General features: G+C 40.7%; 2 protein-coding genes and 1 non-coding gene across 3 annotated transcripts in view; all 3 read right to left on the bottom strand.

The window, feature by feature from the left end:
• The window catches only part of LOC122699782 (prolyl 4-hydroxylase subunit alpha-2-like), a 117,204-nt gene that overhangs the window by 35,780 nt on the left and 62,206 nt on the right, over positions 1 to 19,218 (bottom strand). The window contains exons 6-7 of the mRNA XM_043912163.1: positions 3,975 to 4,043; positions 3,363 to 3,458 (exon numbers count right to left, since the gene is read on the bottom strand). Of these exons, the coding sequence (XP_043768098.1) occupies positions 3,363 to 3,458; positions 3,975 to 4,043 (165 nt within the window). The remainder of the gene's footprint in view (positions 1 to 3,362; positions 3,459 to 3,974; positions 4,044 to 19,218) is intronic.
• LOC122699781 (protein MIS12 homolog) lies at positions 7,344 to 8,423 on the bottom strand. Its single transcript, XM_043912162.1, has one exon. The coding sequence runs from the start codon at positions 8,345 to 8,347 to the stop codon at positions 7,727 to 7,729; it is 621 nt and encodes a 206-aa protein (XP_043768097.1). The 5' UTR covers positions 8,348 to 8,423; the 3' UTR covers positions 7,344 to 7,726.
• LOC122701090 lies at positions 13,912 to 14,018 on the bottom strand. Its single transcript, XR_006342939.1, has one exon. It is a non-coding gene; the product is annotated as a U6 spliceosomal RNA (small nuclear RNA).

Raw genomic sequence — 19,218 nt, 5'->3', positions numbered from 1 at the left:
AGACTTGTCTACTGAGATTCAGCATTTCCACTTCTAGATATATATTCTACAGAAATGTGTTTATTTGTACCAGAAATCATGTATAAAAATGCAATGACAGCCTTATTCATTAAAGACTGAAACCAGCTTAAATGTCTATCAACAGTGTATCAGTATATTATAGTACTGTCCTATGATAGATACTAACAAAAGTGAACTAGACAAATTAACATAAATTACAGCTGCACAACAACATGAATGAATCCTACAGACAACTATCAGATAAAACAACACAAACACGTCCCAAAATATACTCCTGATTTCACTACAAAAAGTTCAAAATCAGGGAAAACAAAATAACTACTATTTATTTATGGATACAGACCTTGATAATAAAACTACAAAGAAAAGCAAAGGCATGACCACCACAGATCACTAGGCAGTGGTTACCACCAAGGTACTGGGGGTAGGTCAGAGATGTGATCAGAGAGGCTCACAGGGGCTCCTGAGGTATAAGTTTGAAAATAATCTCTTCTCTAACCCAGATGATGGTGACGTGGGTGCTCATGCTCACTTTCACAGTCTTCAAACTGTACATCTACGTATCACAAACAATTCTGGGTGTGTATTTCAAATTTTTAAAGTAAGAAATTTCAAATTATAACAGCATCACAACCATGGACATACATGATCTCTATGTTCTCTGAGATGCAAGGAGACTGACTCCCTCACTTTCCAGAAAGGATATTGATGCTTAGAGGAAAGCTAAGTGGGAAACCATGTCTAGCACCTAACATCAGAGTTTGTCTCTTAAGATTTCATTATCCAGATTCTCCCTGTACAGAGAAGATGCACAGGAAATGGTAAACTTGGTAAAAGCTCCCCATCTTAAAAAATATATAGTCTAAATAACGCTCGTCAAGGCTTCTGGCAGGGAGGGACATTTTATTTTTTAGTTAAAGCCACATTACTAGAAATTCCATAAAAACAAGCATGTAAACAAGGTATTAGAACTTTGGTTCACTGAAACATCTCACATCTAAAGCATTTCAAGTACAAAAGCACCTTGCTATGTGCCAGATCACCTGACTCAGCTCCAACCCTACCTGAGCGGCTGGAGATAGCACAGGCTGGCCAGAGAGGCTGTGGCCAAGGTCACCCAGGATGTTCCCCAGTCCACTCTCTACTCCACACAAATATTCATGCCTCCGAAAACCTGCCTGATGGGACTGAAACATGAAGGGGGGTCTGCCACATTGAACCTGAAGACAACATGGGTTGTGGGGCCAGGAAGGTGAAGGGCAAAAAAGGATGAGTCAACTTCTGTTGATCCACACAGCCTCATTCATAGAACCACTTATTGGAGAATGGACAGAAATAAGTAGATTAGTTCAGCAGCCAAAATGAATGATTCCTTCATGATGACTCCTACACTGGGCCTGGGAGTCAGAAATGAGTAAGACTTGGTTTTGGGCATCAAGTTGCTTATAAACTGGTGAGGAAAAGAGGTAACTGTACAAAAGTCTGTCAGTAGCACAAGATATCTGTGTGTAGGCTGCCACAGAAATAGAGCTAAAGAGAGTCTAACCATGTTGGGGAAGAGGAAACCCTAGGGCTGGGACAGAAAGCTGAACAGGAGTTATCCAGGGAAGAAAATGGACAGAGCAGGTAGTTCCTATACCAAACGGGTCTGGCAAGTGGGAAGAGGATGAGAAAGAGAGCAAGGAATGATCCACGCTGGTATGCGTCAAGGACCCCAAGCTTGATATTGCTGGGATATGGAGGGTGGAAACCGAGAGATAGGAGATGAAGCTGGAGGTTAAGATTATGGAAGTCCTGGACGTCAGCCTCAGGGGCTATGGCAAGTGGATCAATCTTAGGAAGCAGAGTTGGTGCTAGCATAGTCTATTACTTAAAGCTGTGCCTTAAAGGCCCATGAATCATGATTTCATTTCTCAATATAGACACATTCATAATGAATTCTAAAAATTGATTTTAATGCATTAATGAAGTCATAATACTTTAAAATATAATTTATAATACTTAATTTTAAAAGCAACATATATACTTTTTTGGAAGTCAAACTGTTCCACAAGAATTACAATGATACACAGCAATCTCCTACCTATCTCTTCGCACCACCAATTCCCACTTCCAGAGGACATTCAACTCCTTTAGCTGTTTCTTCTGATATTTATCTTTATTTTTCTAAATAATATACCTACTTTCAATTTTTGATCTTATATGATGATAGTCTACCATGGAAGATGGAGATTTGGAATTTTTTACACTACTCTTCAAATACCTATTTCACACTCCTATCTCCCAATATAGTTAAATTACAAGTTTAGTTAAATTAATATTTAGTGTTTACATTATTATGTCATTTATGTAAATATTGCTCACACCTAAGCCATCTAATAGATAAAACAGGTGATACTTGAACCACACAGGTCCATTTATATGTGAATTTTTTTTAAGCAGTTTAAATACTATAGTACTATACAACCCCACAGTCAATTGAATCCACTAATGTAAAAGCACAGATATGAAGGAACCATGTACACAGAGGACCAACTATAAATTATATGCAGATTTCCAACTGTGCTGAGGGTCAGTACTCCTAATCCCCACTTTGTTCAGGGCTCAACTATACTTCTATTTCTTGTACAACTTTTTCTTTTTCCTGAAGACAGCAATTATCTCATTTTCTTTTTAATTTGCTTAAGTTTCCATGAACCTATTATTACGTATCCCCATAATTCTCTAAGAGGGCTATAAATTCTTCTCTTTGTGATCACTTCCTGTCACAACCTGCTTCAAGCCTCTCCACGGCTCACCACAAGCTGCTTCCAGAACAAAGTTCAAGTTTCAGCCTCCATGGTTTGGTTCCAGCCTTGACCTTCATCTCTTGACCCCTGTGCTAAGGCCTCTTTCCGTGCAAGAGACAAAGGCAGCCTGTCTCCACACCTACAATGCTGCTTTTAGCCTGAGCCTTGTTCCATGTGGGCTTTGCTTGCCTGAGACACCTTTTCCCATCTCTGATTCCAGTTCTCCCTGACTGCAATCTCAGAACTCTTGCCAGAGTCCATTCCTCTTGACAGCCATGTTCAAGAAGTCTCCACAAGGTTCCCATAGTATTCTGAGAATGTTCAAGGGAAACTCAAATCAATTGTTTTAATATTCTCAACAAACTAAGTGGGTAGAGAGCTACATGCTGAAAGAGGGCTCCAAAGTAGTTAGTGTAGGAGATTCTATATAAGGAAATTGTCTTGCCTTCATAAGAACATGGAAGCAGTTCACTCCCAGCATAGAGCCTAAGTTTGACCACCAAAACCTAGTGTGAGGTCACAATGGCTAACCCCACTTCTTATATCACTCACCCCATTTGCAGCCCACAAGCACAGGACAGGCAGCATTTTTGTTAGGTAGTTGTCTTTCCCACTCCACAGAAGGTTATACCAGAATATGGCTGTACCCTGGAAAGAGAGGGCTTATCAGAACGTATCTTGTTGCTGGTTTTGAGGAAACAAATCAGAAACAGTCCTTGGAAGACACAAATTTTGAACTCCAAAAGAGATGCCACTTGTGATAAGCACATGACTTATTTTTGTCCAGGGAAAGTCGTCAGCTACCTATATAGCCACCACTCCAGTTTCACACGGTCTCTGGGACCTGGCCAGAGTACTTCTGAAACTCCAATCTGAAAGGAAACACTCTCACCAAAGTGTCAGGGCACAGAGCTCTAGGACTCCATGGGCATTATGCAGGCAGTATCTACCCCTTATGACGTGGTGAACATCTGGAAACCCACCCGTCCTTGAAGGATCTCCTATACCTTTTCCCAAAGTAGTGGTCAAAAGATTATAGTCCAGGTACAAAGTTAGTTCCTGAGGCCATCACAGTCACAGTAAAGCAAGCTAAGGAATGAAGCAGGGAAATGAACAAGTCCTGTGCCCTGAAGCAACCAGTGACCTACAAAGAACACAAATTACCTTCTTGGGTGAAATCATAGCCCCCAGGTATGGGAAGACAGTGGCAGCACCAGCTTCTACATCACTCATCTGAAAACAAAGCATAATAGTTGGCCCTTCTCACTCAAGGCTCTTAGACTCTATATCCTGCTTGATTTGGGAAGGATCCAGAACACAACAAGCTGTTTTTCTTTGCCTACCACCCACGGTCAGGTCTCAGTAAAGATCAAGTTGGGCAAATATTTCTGGTCACTGACTATAAGACCTTTCTCTTTCGAGAAAGGGGAACTGTTTCATAGAGCAACAAGTTTATTTCTGTTGATACTTTCTGTGTGGGTCTTTTCCCCAGGCCTGACTCCTCCAGTTTTTGAACTCCTCAACCTGGAAAAGGTGCTCATTCTTTTCTCTGCAAGAATTCATAAGCAAAAAAAAAAAAAAAAAAAAGAATTCATAAGCACCTGATACACAGTAAAAAAATTTTCCAACTCTGGAACAGTGATTAAAAAAAAATAATAGGTGTATACACTCCCTGCCTCACAGTTGGAGCTCCCAGTTATGTACTGTGGTTCTCAACTTTGCTTCTGCCTGACACACCCCCTCTGTCAAGAAGGGCTGACTACAGTTGACATACACTTGGAAGGGGTCATGAGAGGAAGACGAGGCCAGAGATCAATATCAGAGTCTCTGATGTCTATCAGTCACCAGTCTACTGGTGTCTGATCTCTAAAGGAGTCAGTGGCACAGTTCAAGTGGAGGATACTTAAACCAGAGCTCACTCCATACTTCTCAGCCAGCTAATCCACTCCTTTACTTATTTAAAATGGAAGCACAGTTGTTGTGAAAGTGAAAGTCACTTAGTTGTGTCCAACTCTTTCTGACCTCATGGACTACACGTCCATGGACTTCTCCAGGCCAGAATACTGGAGTAGGTAGCCTTCCCTTCTCTAGGGGATCTTCCCAACCCAGGAAAAGGACTCAGGTCTCCCACCTTGCAGGCAGATTCTTTACCAGCTGAGCCACAAGGCTGTACAATATTACATAAGTTACAGGTGTTCAACAGAGTGAGTCACCATTTTTAAAGGTTATACTCCATTTATAGGTATTATAAAATGCTGGCTATATTCCATATGTTGTAACACTTATCCCTGTAGTTTATTCTATACCTATTTAGCTTGTACCTCTTACTCCCTTACCCCTTCTCCCCTCTCCCCTTCCCTTTCCCCACTGGTAATCACAAGTTTGTTCTCTGTATCTCTAAGTTCCCTTCTTTTCTGTCATATTGACTAGCTTGTTTTATTTTTTAGATTCCATATGTAAGTGAGATCATACAGTATTTGTCTTTGACTTATTTCACTTAGCATAATGTCCTCCAAGTTCATCCACATTGCTGCAAATGGCAAAATTCTGTTCTTTTTTGAGTCTGAGTAGTTTATTGTACATGTCTACCACATCTTCTTTATCTGTTCATTTGTTTGGGCATTTAGGTTGCTTCCATACCTTGGCAATTGTAAATAATGTTTCTATGAACTATGAACCAGGGTGTACATATCTTTTTGAATTAGCATTTTTGCTTTTTTCAGATATATACTCAAAAGTGGAATTGCTGAGTCACAAGGTAAATAAGTCATAAAAAAAATAATGCTTTATTTTCAGAAATCTCCATTCTGTTTTCCATAGTGGCTACACCAATTTACATCCACACCAACAGCAAGAGGTTCCCTTTTCTCCATATCCTTGCCAACAGGTGCTATTTCTTTTTGATGATGGCTGTTCTGAGAGGTGTGAGATGGCATCTCACTGTGGTTTTGATTTGCATTCCCCTGAGGATTAATCACATTGAGCATTTTTTCACATGCCTGCTGGCCATCTTCATTTCCTCTTTGGAAAAATGTCTATTAAGCTCTTCTACCCACTGTTTAAAAAAATGTATTTATTTTAATTGGAGGCTAATTACTTTACAGTAATGTGGTGGTTTTTGCCATACATTGACATGAATCAGCCACGGGTGTATGTGTGACCCCAAACCAAACCCCCCTCTCACCTCCCTTCTCATTCCATCCCTCTGGGTTGTCCCAGTGCACCAGCTTTGAGTGTCCTGTTTCATGCACCAAACGTGCACTGGTCATCTACTTCACATATGGTAATATACAGGTTTCAATGCTATTCTCTCAAATCATCCCACCCTTGTCTTAACCCACAGAGTCCAACAGTCTTTTATTTATATCTGTGTCTCTTTGCTGTTTCGTGTATAGGGTCGTCATTACCATCTTTCTAAATTTCATATATATGTGTTAATATACTGTTTTTTTTTTTTTTACTTATTTCAGTCTGTATAACAGGCTCCAGTTTCATCTACCTTATTAGAACTGATTCAAATGCATTCTTTTTAATAGTTGAGTAATATTTCATTGTGTATATGTACCACAGCTTTCTTATCCATTCATCTGCCGATGGACATCGAGGTTGCTTCCATGTCCTGGCTATTGTAAACAGTGCTGAGATGAACACTGGGGTACATGTGTCTCTTTCTTTCTTTTTTTTTTTTTATTAGTTGGAGGCTAATTACTTCACAACATTTCAGTGGGTTTTGTCATACATTGATATGAATCAGCCATAGATTTACACGTATTCCCCATCCCGATCCCCCCTCCCACCTCCCTCTCCACCCGATTCCTCTGGGTCTTCCCAGTGCACCAGGCCCGAGCACTTGTCTCATGCATCCCACCTGGGCTGGGGATCTGTTTCACCATATATAGTATACATGCTGTTCTTTTGAAATATCCCACCCTCACCTTCTCCCACAGAGTTCAAAAGTCTGTTCTGTATTTCTGTGTCTCTTTTTCTGTTTTGCATATAGGGTTATCGTTACCATCTTTCTAAATTCCATATATATGTGTTAGTATGCTGTAATGTTCTTTATCTTTCTGGCTTACTTCACTCTGTATAAGGGGCTCCAGTTTCATCCATCTCATTAGGACTGATTCAAATGAATTCTTTTTAACGGCTGAGTAATATTCCATGGTGTATATGTACCACAGTTTCCTTATCCATTCATCTGTCTCTTTCAATTCTGGTTTCCTTGGTGTGCATGCCCAGCAGTGGGATTTCTGGGTCATATGGCAGTTCTATTTGCAGTTTTTAAAGGAATCTCTATACTGTTCTCCATAGTGGCTGTACTAGTTTGCATTCCCACCAAAAGTAAGATGGTTGCCTTTTCTCCACACCCTCTCCAGCATTTCTTGTTTGTAGACTTTGGGATAGCAGCCATTCTGACCGGCATGAGATGGTACCTCATTGTGGTTTTGATTTGCATTTCTCTGATAATGAGTGATGTTGAGCATCTTTTCATGTGTTTGTTAGCCACCTGTATGTCTTCTTTTTTTGTGTGTGTGTGTCATTTCATTTTATCCAAAGAGTAAGACAAAAAGGTCAAGGTTACAAAGGACTCACGACCAAGGTACAACTTTTACAAATATCTTTGAATGGCCAAGGAAAGCTTTACTTCTTCAGTCATGCCCCCAAATGAGTTCTTAATGAACCAAGAATCCCTTCCCACCCATTACAGACCTCTAATCACAGATGCTTCAAAGATTAGTTCAATATAAAGCACAGATGCTTCAGGAGAGTGGACTAAAAAAGAGGAGGATGTGGAATATAAGAAAGTGTGAACAAACAAACCCTCCCAAAAATATAGTGTTCACTAGGATTAAGGATATCATCGATATAAATCCCGTACCAGTCCACCTTGAGAAACTCCTTTTTCTATTGAGAAATCAAGATATTTTCAATCGTTTGCTTTCCTTTTCCACATTCTCTCTGATACTCTGGAGTTTTCTGGAGTTCTGGATCAGGAACACCAAGCCCTCCCTAAAATCACTAGCCCCATGGTCTCTGCCAACGTTTTCAAGTTCATCAAACAAAGACAATGTCTGTTTGAGTTTGGCCTGAACGTTTTTTTGCTCTTCTAATTCTGCAAGAAGGGCCTGCTTAGTGCACAATTCAGTCTTATACTTCTCCTGTAACTGTTCAATTTCTTTTTGGAGAAGGTGGAATTCTTCCTCACTGTAAGAATGTGTCTCCTGAGATTTATCTTCTGGAAGCAAGACGTTTGGGGGAATCCGCAAAATCAACTGTAAGAAGAGCTGCTCCATTTTGCCAAAAAGGTTATCAAAACGTCCTTTCATGAAGCAAAGAAACTCTTCTGTGCACTTGCGAATCTGGACTGCACTAATCGCACAGTCTGGGATGCCATCCAGCTTCTTTAGAATAACCTGTTCAACAGCCTGCATCACCTCAACAAGGTAGTCTTGAAAGGCAATGTAAATCTTAAGCATGCAAGTCTGCGGTGTGAAGCCAAAGAACTGGGCCTCATAGGCCATTGGATCAACAGACATCTTGGTGGGGTTGTTTTTTTTTTTTTTTTTGCTTTGTTAATTTTGATTGTGAACAACCCAAGCGACTATAAGAGTGATGAATTCCTGTATGTCTTCTTTGGAGAAATGTCTGTTTAGTTCTTTGGCCCATTTTTTGATTGGGTCATTTATTTTTCTGGTATTAAGCTGTGTGTGTTGTTTATATATTTTTGAGATTAATTCTTCATCAGCTGCTTCACTTGATATTATTTTATCCCATTTTGAAGGCTGTCTTTTCACCTTGCTTATAGTTTCCATCATTGTGCAAAAGCTTTTAAGTTTAATTACATCCCACTGGTTTATTTTTGCTTTTATTTCCATTACTCTGGGAGGTGGGTCATAGAGGATCTTGCTATGATTTATGTCAGAGAGTGTTCTACCTTTATTTTCCTCTAGGAGTTTTATAGTTTCTGTCTTACATTTAGATCTTTAGCCCATTTTGAGTTTATTTTTGTGTACAGTGTTAGAAAGTGTTCTAATTTCATTCTTTTACAGGTGGTTGACCAGTTCTCCCAGCACCACTTGTTAAAGAGATTGTCTTTTCTCCATTGTATATTTATGCCTCCTTTGTCAAAGATAAGGTGTGTCCATAGGTGCGTGAATTTATCTCTGGGCTTTCTATTTTGTTCCACTGATCTGTATTTCTGTCTTTGTGCTAGTACCATACTGTCTTGATGACTGCAGCTTTGTAGTATAGTCTGAAGTCAGGCAGTTTTGATTCCTCCAGGTCCCTTCCTCTTTCTCAAGATTGCTTTGGCTATTCGAGGTTTTTTTATTTCCAAACAAATTGTGAAATTATTTGTCCTCAGTTCTGTGAAAAATGCCATTGGTAGCTAGACAGGGATTGCACTGAATCTATCAATTGCTTTGGGTAGTATACTCATTTTCACTATACTGATTCTTCTGATTCATGAACATAGCATATTTCTCCATCTATTTGTGTCAGATTTGATTTCTTTCATCAGTGTTTTATAGTTTTCTATATATAAGACTTTTGTTTCTTTAAGTAGATTTATTCCTAAGTATTTTATTCTTTTCATCACAATGGTGAATGGGATTGTTTCCTTAATTTCTCTGTTTTCTCATTGTTAGTGTATAGGAATGCAAGGGATTACTGTGCATTAATTTTATATCCTACAACTTCACCATATTCATTGATTAGCTCTAGTAATTTTCTGGTGGTGTCTTTAGGGTTTTCTATGTAGAGGATCATGTCATCTGCAAATAGTGACAGTTTTACATCTTCTTTCCCAATCTGGATTCTTTTTCTTTTTCTTCTCTGATTGCTGTGGCTAAAACTTCCAAAACCATGTTGAATAGCAGTGGTGAGAGTGGGCACCTTTGTCTTGTTCCTGACTTTAGGGGAAATGCTTTCATTTTTCGCCATTGAGGATAATGTTTGCTGTGGGTTCATCACATATGGCTTCTATTATGTGGAGGTATGTTCCTTCTATTCCTGCTTTCCAGAGAGTTTTTATCATAAATGGGTGTTGAATTTTGTCAAAGACGTTCTCTGCATCTGTTGAGAAAGTCACATGGTTTTTATCCTTCAATTTGTTAATGTGGTGTATCACATTGATTGCTTTGCAAATACTGAAGAATCTTTGCATTCCTGGAATAAAGCCCACTTGGTCATGATGTATGATCTCTTTAATATGCTGTTGGATTCTGTTTGCTAAAAGTTTGTTGAGGATTTTTGCATCTATATTCATCAGTGATATTGCCTTGTAGTTTTCTTTTTTGTGGCATCTTTGTGGCATTTTTGATATTAGGGTGATGGTGGCCTCATAGAATGAGTTTGGCAATTTACGTTCCTCTACAATTTTCTGGAAGCGTTTTAGTAGGATAGGTGTTAGCTCTTTTCTAAATTTTTGGTAGAATTCACCTGTGAAGCCATCTGGTCCTGGGCTTTTGTTTGTTGGAAGCTTATTGATTATAGTTTCAATTTCCATGCTTGTGATGGGTCTGTTAAGATTTTCTATTTCTTCCTGGTTCAGTTGTGGAAGTTATACTTTTCTAAGAATTTGCCCATTTCTTCCCAGTTGTCCATTTTATTGACATAAAATAGTTCCTGATAGTAGTCTTTTATGATCCTTTGTACTTCTGTGTTGTCTGTTGTGATTTCTCCATTTTCATCTCCAATTTTATTGATTTGATTCTTCTCCCTCTTTTTCTTGATGAGTCTGGCTAATGGTTTGTCTATTTTATTTATCTTCTCAAAGAAGCAGCTTTTAGTTTAGTTGATTTTTGTTATAGTCTCCTTTGTTTCTTTTTCATTTATTTCTGCTCTAATTTATTTCTTTCCTTCTACTAACCCTGGAGTTCTTCATTACTTCTTTTTCTAGTTGCTTTTGTTGTAAAATTAAGGCTGCGACGGACCACACAGAAGTGTGGCCGAGAGGAGCTACCCCACGCTGGAGGTCAGGGGCGGTGGCTGAGAGGAGCAACCCCACGTCCAAGGAGTGGCAGCTGCGTGGGTGCAGGAGGGCAAAGAGGAGCTATTCCACGTTCAAGGTCAGGAAGGGCAGCCGTGAGGAGATACCCCTCATCCAAGGTAAGGAGCAGTGTCTGTGCTTTGCTGGAGCAGCCGTAATGAGATACCCCACGTCCAAAGTAAGAGAAACCCAAGTAAGATGGCATGTGTTATGAGAGGGCATCAGAGGGCAGACACACTGAAACCATAATCACAGAAAACTAGCCAATCTGATCCCACAGACCACAGTCTTGTCTAACTCAATGCAACTTAGCCATGCCTTGTGGGGCCACCCAAGACAGACGGGTCATGGTGGAGCAGTCTGACAGAATGTGGTCCACTGGAGAATGGAATGGCAAGCCACTTCAGTATTCTTGCCTTGAGAACCCCATGAACAGTATAAAAAGGCAAAATGATAGGATACTGAAAGAGGAACTCCCCAGGTCAGTAGGTGCCCAATATGCTACTGGAGATCAGTGGCAAAATAACTCAAGAAATAATGAAGGGATGTAGCCAAAGCAAAATCAATACCCAATTGTGGATGTGACTGGTGATAGAAGCAAGGTCTGATGCTGTAAAGAGCAATATTGCATAGGAACCTGGAATGTTAGGTCCATGAATCAAGGCAAATTGGAAGTAGTCAAACAGGAGATGGCAAGACTGAAGGTCGACATTCTAGGAATCAGCTAACTAAAACGGACAAGAATGGGTGAATTTAATTCAGATGACCATTTTATCTACTACTGTGGGCAGGAATCCCTTAGAAGAAATGGAGTAGCCATCATGGTCAACAAAAGAGTCTGAAATACAGTACTTGGATGCAGTCTCAAAAATGACAGAATCATCTCTGTTCGTTTCCAAGGCAAACCATTCAATACCATAGTAATCCAAGCCTATGCCCTGAGCAGTAACAGAGAAGAAGCTGAAGTTGAACGGTTCTATGAAGACCTACAATACCTTTTAGAACTAACACCCAAAAAAGATGTCCTTTTCATTATAGGAGACTGGAATGCAAAAGTAGGAAGTCAAGAAATACCTGGAGTAACAGGCAAATTTGGCCTTGGAGTACAGAATGAAGCAGGGCAAAGGCTAATAGAGTTTTGCCAAGAGAATGCACTGGTCACAGCAAACACCCTCTTCCAACAATACAAGAGAAGACTCTACACATGGACATCACCAGATGGTCAACACCGAAATCAGACTGATTATATTCTTTGCAGCCAAAGATGGAGAAGCTCTATATAGTCAGCAAAAACAAGACTGGGAGCTGACTGTGGCTCAGATCATGAACTCCTTATTGACAAATTCAGACTTAAACTGAAGAAAGCAAGGAAAATCACTAGACCATTCAGGTATGACCTAAATCAAATCCCTTATGACTATACAGTGGAAGTGAGAAATAGATTTAAGGGACTAGATCTGATAGAGTGCCTGATGAACTATGGACAGAGGTTCGTGACATTGTACAGGAGACAAGGATCAAGACCATCCCCATGGAAAAGAAATGCAAAAAGGCAAAATGGTTGTCTGAGGAGGCCTTACAAATAGCTGTGAAAAGAAGAGAAGCGAAAAGCAAAGGAGAAAAGGAAAGATATTCCCATTTGAATGCAGAGTTCCAAAGAAGAGCATGGAGAGATAAGAAAGCCTTCCTCAGCAATCAATGCAAAGAAATAGAGGGAAACAACAGAATGGGAAACACTAGAGATCTCTTCAAGAAAAATTAGAGACACCAAGGGAACATTTCATGCAAAGATGGATTTGATAAAGGGCAGAAATGTTATGGAACTAACAGAAGCAGAAAATATTTAAGAATAAGTGGCAAGAATACACAGAAGAACCGTACAAAAAAGATTTTCACAACCCAGATAATCACGGTGGTGTGATCACTCACTTAGAGCCAGACATCCTGGAATGTGAAGTCAGGTGGGCCTTAGAAAGCATCATTACAAGCAAAGCTAGTGGAGGTGATGGAATTCCAGTTGAGCTATTTCAAATCCTGAAAGATGATACTGTGAAAGTGCTACACTCAATATGCCAGCAAATTTGGAAAACTCAGCAGTGGCCACAGGACTGGAAAAGGTCAGTTTTCATTCCAATCCCAAAGAATGCTCAAACTACTGCACAATTGCACTCATCTCACACGCTAGTAAAGTAATGCTCAAAATTCTCCAAGCCAGGCTTCAGCAATATGTGAACTGTGAACTTCCAGATGTTCAAGCTGGTTTTAGAAAAGGCAGAGGAACCAGAGATCAGATTGCCAACATCTGTTGGATCATCAAAAAAAGCAAGAGAGTTCCAGAAAATATTTCTGCTTTATTGACTATGCCAAAGCCTTTGACTGTGTGGATCACAATAAACTGTGGAAAATACTGAAAGAGATGGGAATACCAGACCACCTGACCTGCCTCTTGAGAAACCTATATGCAGGTCAGGAAGCAACAGTTAGAACTGGACATGGAACAATAGACTGGTTCCAAATAGGAAAAGGAGTATGTCAAGGTTGTATATTGTCACCCTGCTTATTTAACTTATATATAGAGTACATCATGAGAAATGCTGGACTGGAAGAAGCATAAGCTGAAATCAAGATTGCCAGGAGAAATATCAATAACCTCAGATATGTAGATGACACCACCCTTATGGCAGAAAGTGAAGAGGAACTAAAAAGCCTCTTGATGAAAGTGAAAGAGGAGATTGAAAAAGTTGGCTTAAAGCCCAACATTCAGAAAATTAAGATCATGGCATCTGGTCCCATCAGTTCATGAGAAATAGATGGGGAAACAGTAGAAACAGTGTCAGACTTTACTTTTGGGGGCTCCAAAATCACTGCAGACGGTGATTGCAGCCATGAAATTAAAAGACGCTTACTCCTTGGAAGGAAAGTTATGACCAACCTAGATAGCATATTCAAAAGCAGAAACATTACTTTGGCAACAAAGGTCCGTCTCATCAAGGCTATGGTTTCTCCAGTGGTCATGTATGGATGTGAGAGTTGGACTGTGAAGAAAGCTGAGTGCCGAAAAATTGATGCTTTCGAACTGTGGTGTTGGAGAAGACTCTTTTTTTTTTTTTTTTTAATATGGAACGCTTCACGAATTTGCGTGTCATCCTTGCGCAGGAGCCATGCTAATCTTCTCTGTATCGTTCCAATTTTAGTATATGTGCTGCCGAAGCGAGCACTGGAGAAGACTCTTGAGAGTCCCTTGGACTGCAAGGAGATCCAACCAGTCCATCCTAAAGAAGATCAGTCCTGGGTGTTCATTGGAAGGACTGATGCTGAAGCCGAAACTCCAATACTTTGGCCAACTCATGTAAAGAGCTGACTCATTGGAAAAGACCCTGCTGCTGGGAGGGATTGGGAGCAGGAGGAGAAGGGGACGACAGAGGATGAGATGGCTGGATGGCATCACCTAGTCAATGGACTTGAGTTTGAGTAAATTCTGGGCGTTGGTGTTGGACAGGGAGGCCTGGCGTGCTGAAATTCATGGGGTTGCAGAGTCAGACATGAATGAGAGACTGAACTGAACTGAACGGATGTGATTTTTCTGTTGTTTCTTGAGATAAGCTTGTATTGCTATGAACCTTCCCCTTAGCACTGCTTTTACTGAATCCCATAGGTTTTGGGTTGTCGTGTTTTCAATTTTCATTTGTTTCTATGCATATTTTGATCTCCTTTTTCATTTCTTCCATTATTTATTATTCAGAAGCATGTTTTTTAGCTTCCATATGTTTGTATTTTCAATAGTTTTTTCCTGTAGTTGACATCTGATCTTACTGCACTGTGATCAGAAAAGATGCTTGAAATGATTTTTATTTTTTTTCATTTATCAAGGCTATATTTATGGCCCAAGATGTGACCTATCCTGGAGAATGTTTCATGTGCACTTGAGAAAAAGGTGAAATGCATTGTTTTGGGGTGAAATGTCCTATAGATATCAATTAGGTCTAACTGGCCCACTCTATCATTTAAAGTTTGTGTTTCCTTGCTAATTTTGTTTGGTTGATCTATCCATAGGTGTGAGTGGGGTATTAAAGTCTCCCACTATTATTATGTTACTGTTAATTTCCCCTTTCATACTTGTTAGCATTTGCCTTATGTATTGAGGTGCTCCTGTGTTGGGTGCATATATAACTGTTATATCTTCTTCTTGGATTGATCCTTTCATCATTATGTAGTGTCCTTCTTTGTCTTTTTCACGGTCTTTATTTCAAAGTCTATTTTTTTTTTTCTAGTGAAAATCTATTGTATTTTTTTTCCTTTATTTTTATTAGTTGGAGGCTAATTACTTCACAACATTGCAGTGGGTTTTGTCATACATTGACATGAATCAGCCATGGAGTTACATGTATTCCCCATCCCGATCCCCCCTCCCACCTCCCTCTCCACCTGATTCCTCTGGGTCTTCCCAGTGCACCAGGCCTGAGCACTTGTCTCATGCTCAAAGTCTATTTTATCTGATATGAGTATTGCTCCTCCTGCTTTCTTTTGGTCTCCATTTGCATGAAATATCTTTTTCCAGCCCTTCACTTTCAGTCTGTATGTGTCCCTTGGTTTGAGGTGGGTCTCTTGTAGACAGCATACATAGGGGTCTTGTTTTTGTACCCATTCAGTCAGTCTTTGTCTTTTGGTTGGGGCATTTAACCCATTTACATTTAAGGTAATTATTGATAAGTATGTTCCTGTTGCCATTTTCTTTGTTGTTTTGGGTTCAAGTTTATAAACATTTTCTATGTTTCCTGTCTAGAGAAGATCCTTCAGCATTTGTTGAAGAGCTGGTTTGGTGGTGCTGAATTCTCTCAGCTTTTGCTTGTCTGCAAAGCTTTTGATTTCTCCTTCATATCTGAATGAGATCCTTGCTGGGTACAGTAATCTGGGTTGTAGGTTTTTCTCTTTCATCACTTTAAGTATGTCTTGCCATTCCCCTCTGGCCTGGACAGTTTCTATTGAAAGATCAGCTGTTATCCTTATGGGACTCCTCTTGTGTGTTATTTGTTGCTTTTCCGTTGCTGCTTTTAATATTTGCTCTTTGTGTTTGATCTTCATTAATTTGATTACTATGTGTCTTGGGGAATTTTCCTTGGGTTTATCCTGTTTGGGACTCTCTGGATTTATGGAACTTGGGTAGCTATTTCCTGCCCCATTTTAGGAAAGATTTCAAATATTATCTCAAGTATTTTCTCATGCTCTTTCTTTTTGTTGTCTTCTGGGACTCCTATGGTTCAAATGTTGGGGTGCTTAACATTGTCCCAGAGGTCTCTCAGGTTATCCTCATTTCTTTTAATTCTTTTTTCTTTTTTCCCTTCTGCTTCATATATTTCCACCATTCTATCTTCCCCCTCACTTATCCTATCTTCTGCCATAGTTATTCTACTGTTGTTTCTCTCCAGACTGTTTTTGATCTCATTTATTACATTATTCATTATTGATCAACTCTTCTTTATTTCTTCTAGGTCCTTGTTAAACATTTCTTGCATCTTCTCAATCCTTGTCTCTAGTCTTTTTATCTGTAACTCCATTTTGTCTTCAAGATTTTGGTTCATCTGTACTATCATTATTCCAAATTCTCTTTCAGGTAGACTCCCTATCTCCTCCTCTTTTGTTTGGTTTGGTGGGCATTTATCATGTTCTTTTACCTGCTGTGTATTTCTCTACCTTTTCATTTTGTTTAGATTGCTGTGTTTGGGGTGCCCTTTCTGTAGGCTGGAGTTCACGGTTCCTCTTTATTGTGGAGCCTGCTCCCTGTGGGTGGGGTTGGATTAGTGGCTTGTCAAGGTTTCCTGGTTAGGGGAGCCTGCATCTGTGTTCTGGTGGGTGGAGCTGGATCTCTTCTCTCTTAAGTGCAATGAAGTGTTCAGTAGTGAGTTTTTGGGTGTCTGTGGGTTTGGCATGGCTTTGGGCCGCCTGTCTTTTAATGTTCAGGGATGTGTTCCTGCTTTGCTGGAGAATTAGCATGGTATGTCTTGTTCTGGAACTTGTTGGCTCTTGGGTTGAGCTTGGTTTCAGTGTAGGTATGGAGGATTTGGGGTGAGTTCTTGTCTACTAATGTTCTCTGGAATCAGGAGTTCTCTCATGATCTCAAGTTCTTCAGTTAAGCCCCCTGCCTCTGGCTTTCAGTCTTATTCTTACAGTAGCCTCAAGACTTCTCCCTCCATACAGCACAGTGAAAAACATCTAGGTTAATGGTGAAACAATTCTCCAAAGTGAGGGACACCCAGAGAGGTTCACAGAGTTACATGAAGGACAGGGAGGAGGGAGATAGAGGTGAAGAAGGGGGGGGGGGGAGTCAAAAGGGGAGAGACCAATCTAGCCAGTAATCAGTTCCCTAAGTGTTCTTCACAGTCCAAATACCCAGAGAGATTCACAGAGTGAAATAGAGAAGGGGGAGGGAGGAGATAGAGGTGACCTGGGGGAGAAAAGGGAGCATCAAAAGGGGAGAGAGAAATCAAGCCAGTAATCACACCCTTAAGTGAAAACGGATACGAAAATTAGATTCTTAAAGGTACAAAATTTAACAAACACCAAAAAGCAAAGGTTAAAAATCTAGAGTAGAGGTTAGACTCTCAAAAAAAAACAATATTAAAAATACGAAACAAAATTACAAAAATTATAAAAATATATATATATGAAATTTGCTTTAAAAAGAGGGTCTTTTTTGCAAGGTAATAGTAGGTTATAAAAATGAAAATTAAAGGAGTACTAAAGAAGTTAAACTTAAAAAAGTTTAAGTAGTGATAATAGCAAAAATATATCTAGGAATTCCTCTGGAGCGGTTGTGGGCAGTGTAGCATCAGTTCAGTTTCAGATAGTTCCTTGTTCCAGCTTGTACTTGTTTGCAAGGTCTATAAGCCCCCTCCAATGCTTAGTCAATGTTAACTACAGGGTTTTAATCTGTTGCACCTGTCACTTTCAGAGTGGTTCCTCCTTCCTTGCTTATTTTGGCTTCCTCTTCTTTCAAGCCTCTTCAGTGTCTAATTTCTACCCTGATACAAGAAGGCAAAGGTGGTCACTTATTTAGGCTCAGTTGCATTGTGCGGAGAGAGGGACACTGCAAACAGTATCACTGGTGTGTGGGGGGGAGTGCTCGCAGTATATGGACCACACTGGGTTTGCCCCAGCTCAAGGTGGTGTGCGCTTCCCAGGTCTACACTGATCAGGCTCCAGGGTGCTCTGCAGGGGCACTGTCCAAAGCGGGCCATGTATTTTGTGCACTTCCCAAGTCTAAGCCACTCAGGTTCTCAGGTGCCCCAGAAGGGCACAGACTCTGTTGGGCCTGTGTTTTGTACCCTTCCCAGGTCCAAGCAACTCAGGCAACCAGGTGCTTGGTGAGCACACTGTTCCAGGCGGGCCATGCATCGTAATTACCTCCCCGGTCCCAGCCACTCATTTTCCCAGGTGTGCCATGAGAGCACCATCTCAGGTGTGCCGTGTGTCTCCTCTGGAGAGCTGATCTCAGACTGCGACCCTCCTGGCAGATGTCAACTGTTCAGGATCCCAGGAAGACGTGGTTAGCAACGTGGACCCTGCTCACAGTTTGGTGGAGGATGCCGATCTCAGGTCGAGATTGCAACAGTCCCTTGCCTTCCAGCTCTGGCTGTCACTCACCTGTCTCGCTGCCTCCGGTGGTGGTGGGGGTGGGGGGGTGGTCCTGTATGCAGCCAACTAGCCCTCCCTTGGTATTCGCTCAATCCTTTGTTCCGTGAGCAGGCCAGGCTGTGCGTTAGCCTTTCACGGGAAAGTTCTCTTTTTTCTGTCTCTCTGGCAGTCCCACAGTTTGGGCTGCTGTCTCATGTTAGCTCCCTCAGATTGTCCTCAGGGCATTCAGGCCCAGTCCTTACCCTAAGCAATGATTTATGCATCCCATACCTCCCTGCCCAGCCCCCCCTCGCTGGTGGCAGAAGTATCTGGGCTACTTCTCCGCTGGCAGTTGTGGTTAGGCATGTATTCTGTGGGTTTTTTTTTTTTTTTCTTTCTCTCTCCCCATTATGTTGCCCGCTGAGATTCCAAAACTCCCCACAGACACACCTGTGAGAGGGTCTCCTACTGTTTGGAAACTTCTCCTTCATGACTTCCTCCCCAGGATGGGTTTCCATCCCTAACTCTGTTGTCTCTTTTTGTCTTTTATATTTTGTCCTTCCTCCTTTCAAAGAGAATGGCCTGCCTTTCTGGGTGCCTGGTGTTCTCTGCCAGCATTCAGAAGTTGTTTTGTAGAAGTTGCTCAGCATTCAAATGATCTTTTGATAAATTTGTCAGGGAGAAAGTGGTCTCACCATCCTATTCCTCTACCATCTTGGGACCGCCCCTTCTGCCCACTTTTTAATCAAGATTTTTAAAATGTTGAGTTGTATGAACTGCTTATATATATTGAATATGAATCTTTTA

Source organism: Cervus elaphus, chromosome 9 (assembly GCF_910594005.1).
Source record: "Cervus elaphus chromosome 9, mCerEla1.1, whole genome shotgun sequence".
In the NCBI taxonomy this organism is placed as follows: Eukaryota; Metazoa; Chordata; class Mammalia; order Artiodactyla; family Cervidae; genus Cervus; species Cervus elaphus.
The sequence above is the reverse complement of the archived record's forward strand: the minus strand, read 5'-3'. Positions and strand labels throughout refer to the sequence as shown.

Excerpts from the sequence above, each read along its gene's own strand:
- LOC122699781 (XM_043912162.1), bottom strand. The coding sequence starts at position 8,347 with ATGTCTGTTGATCCAATGGCCTATGAGGCCCAGTTCTTTGGCTTCACA.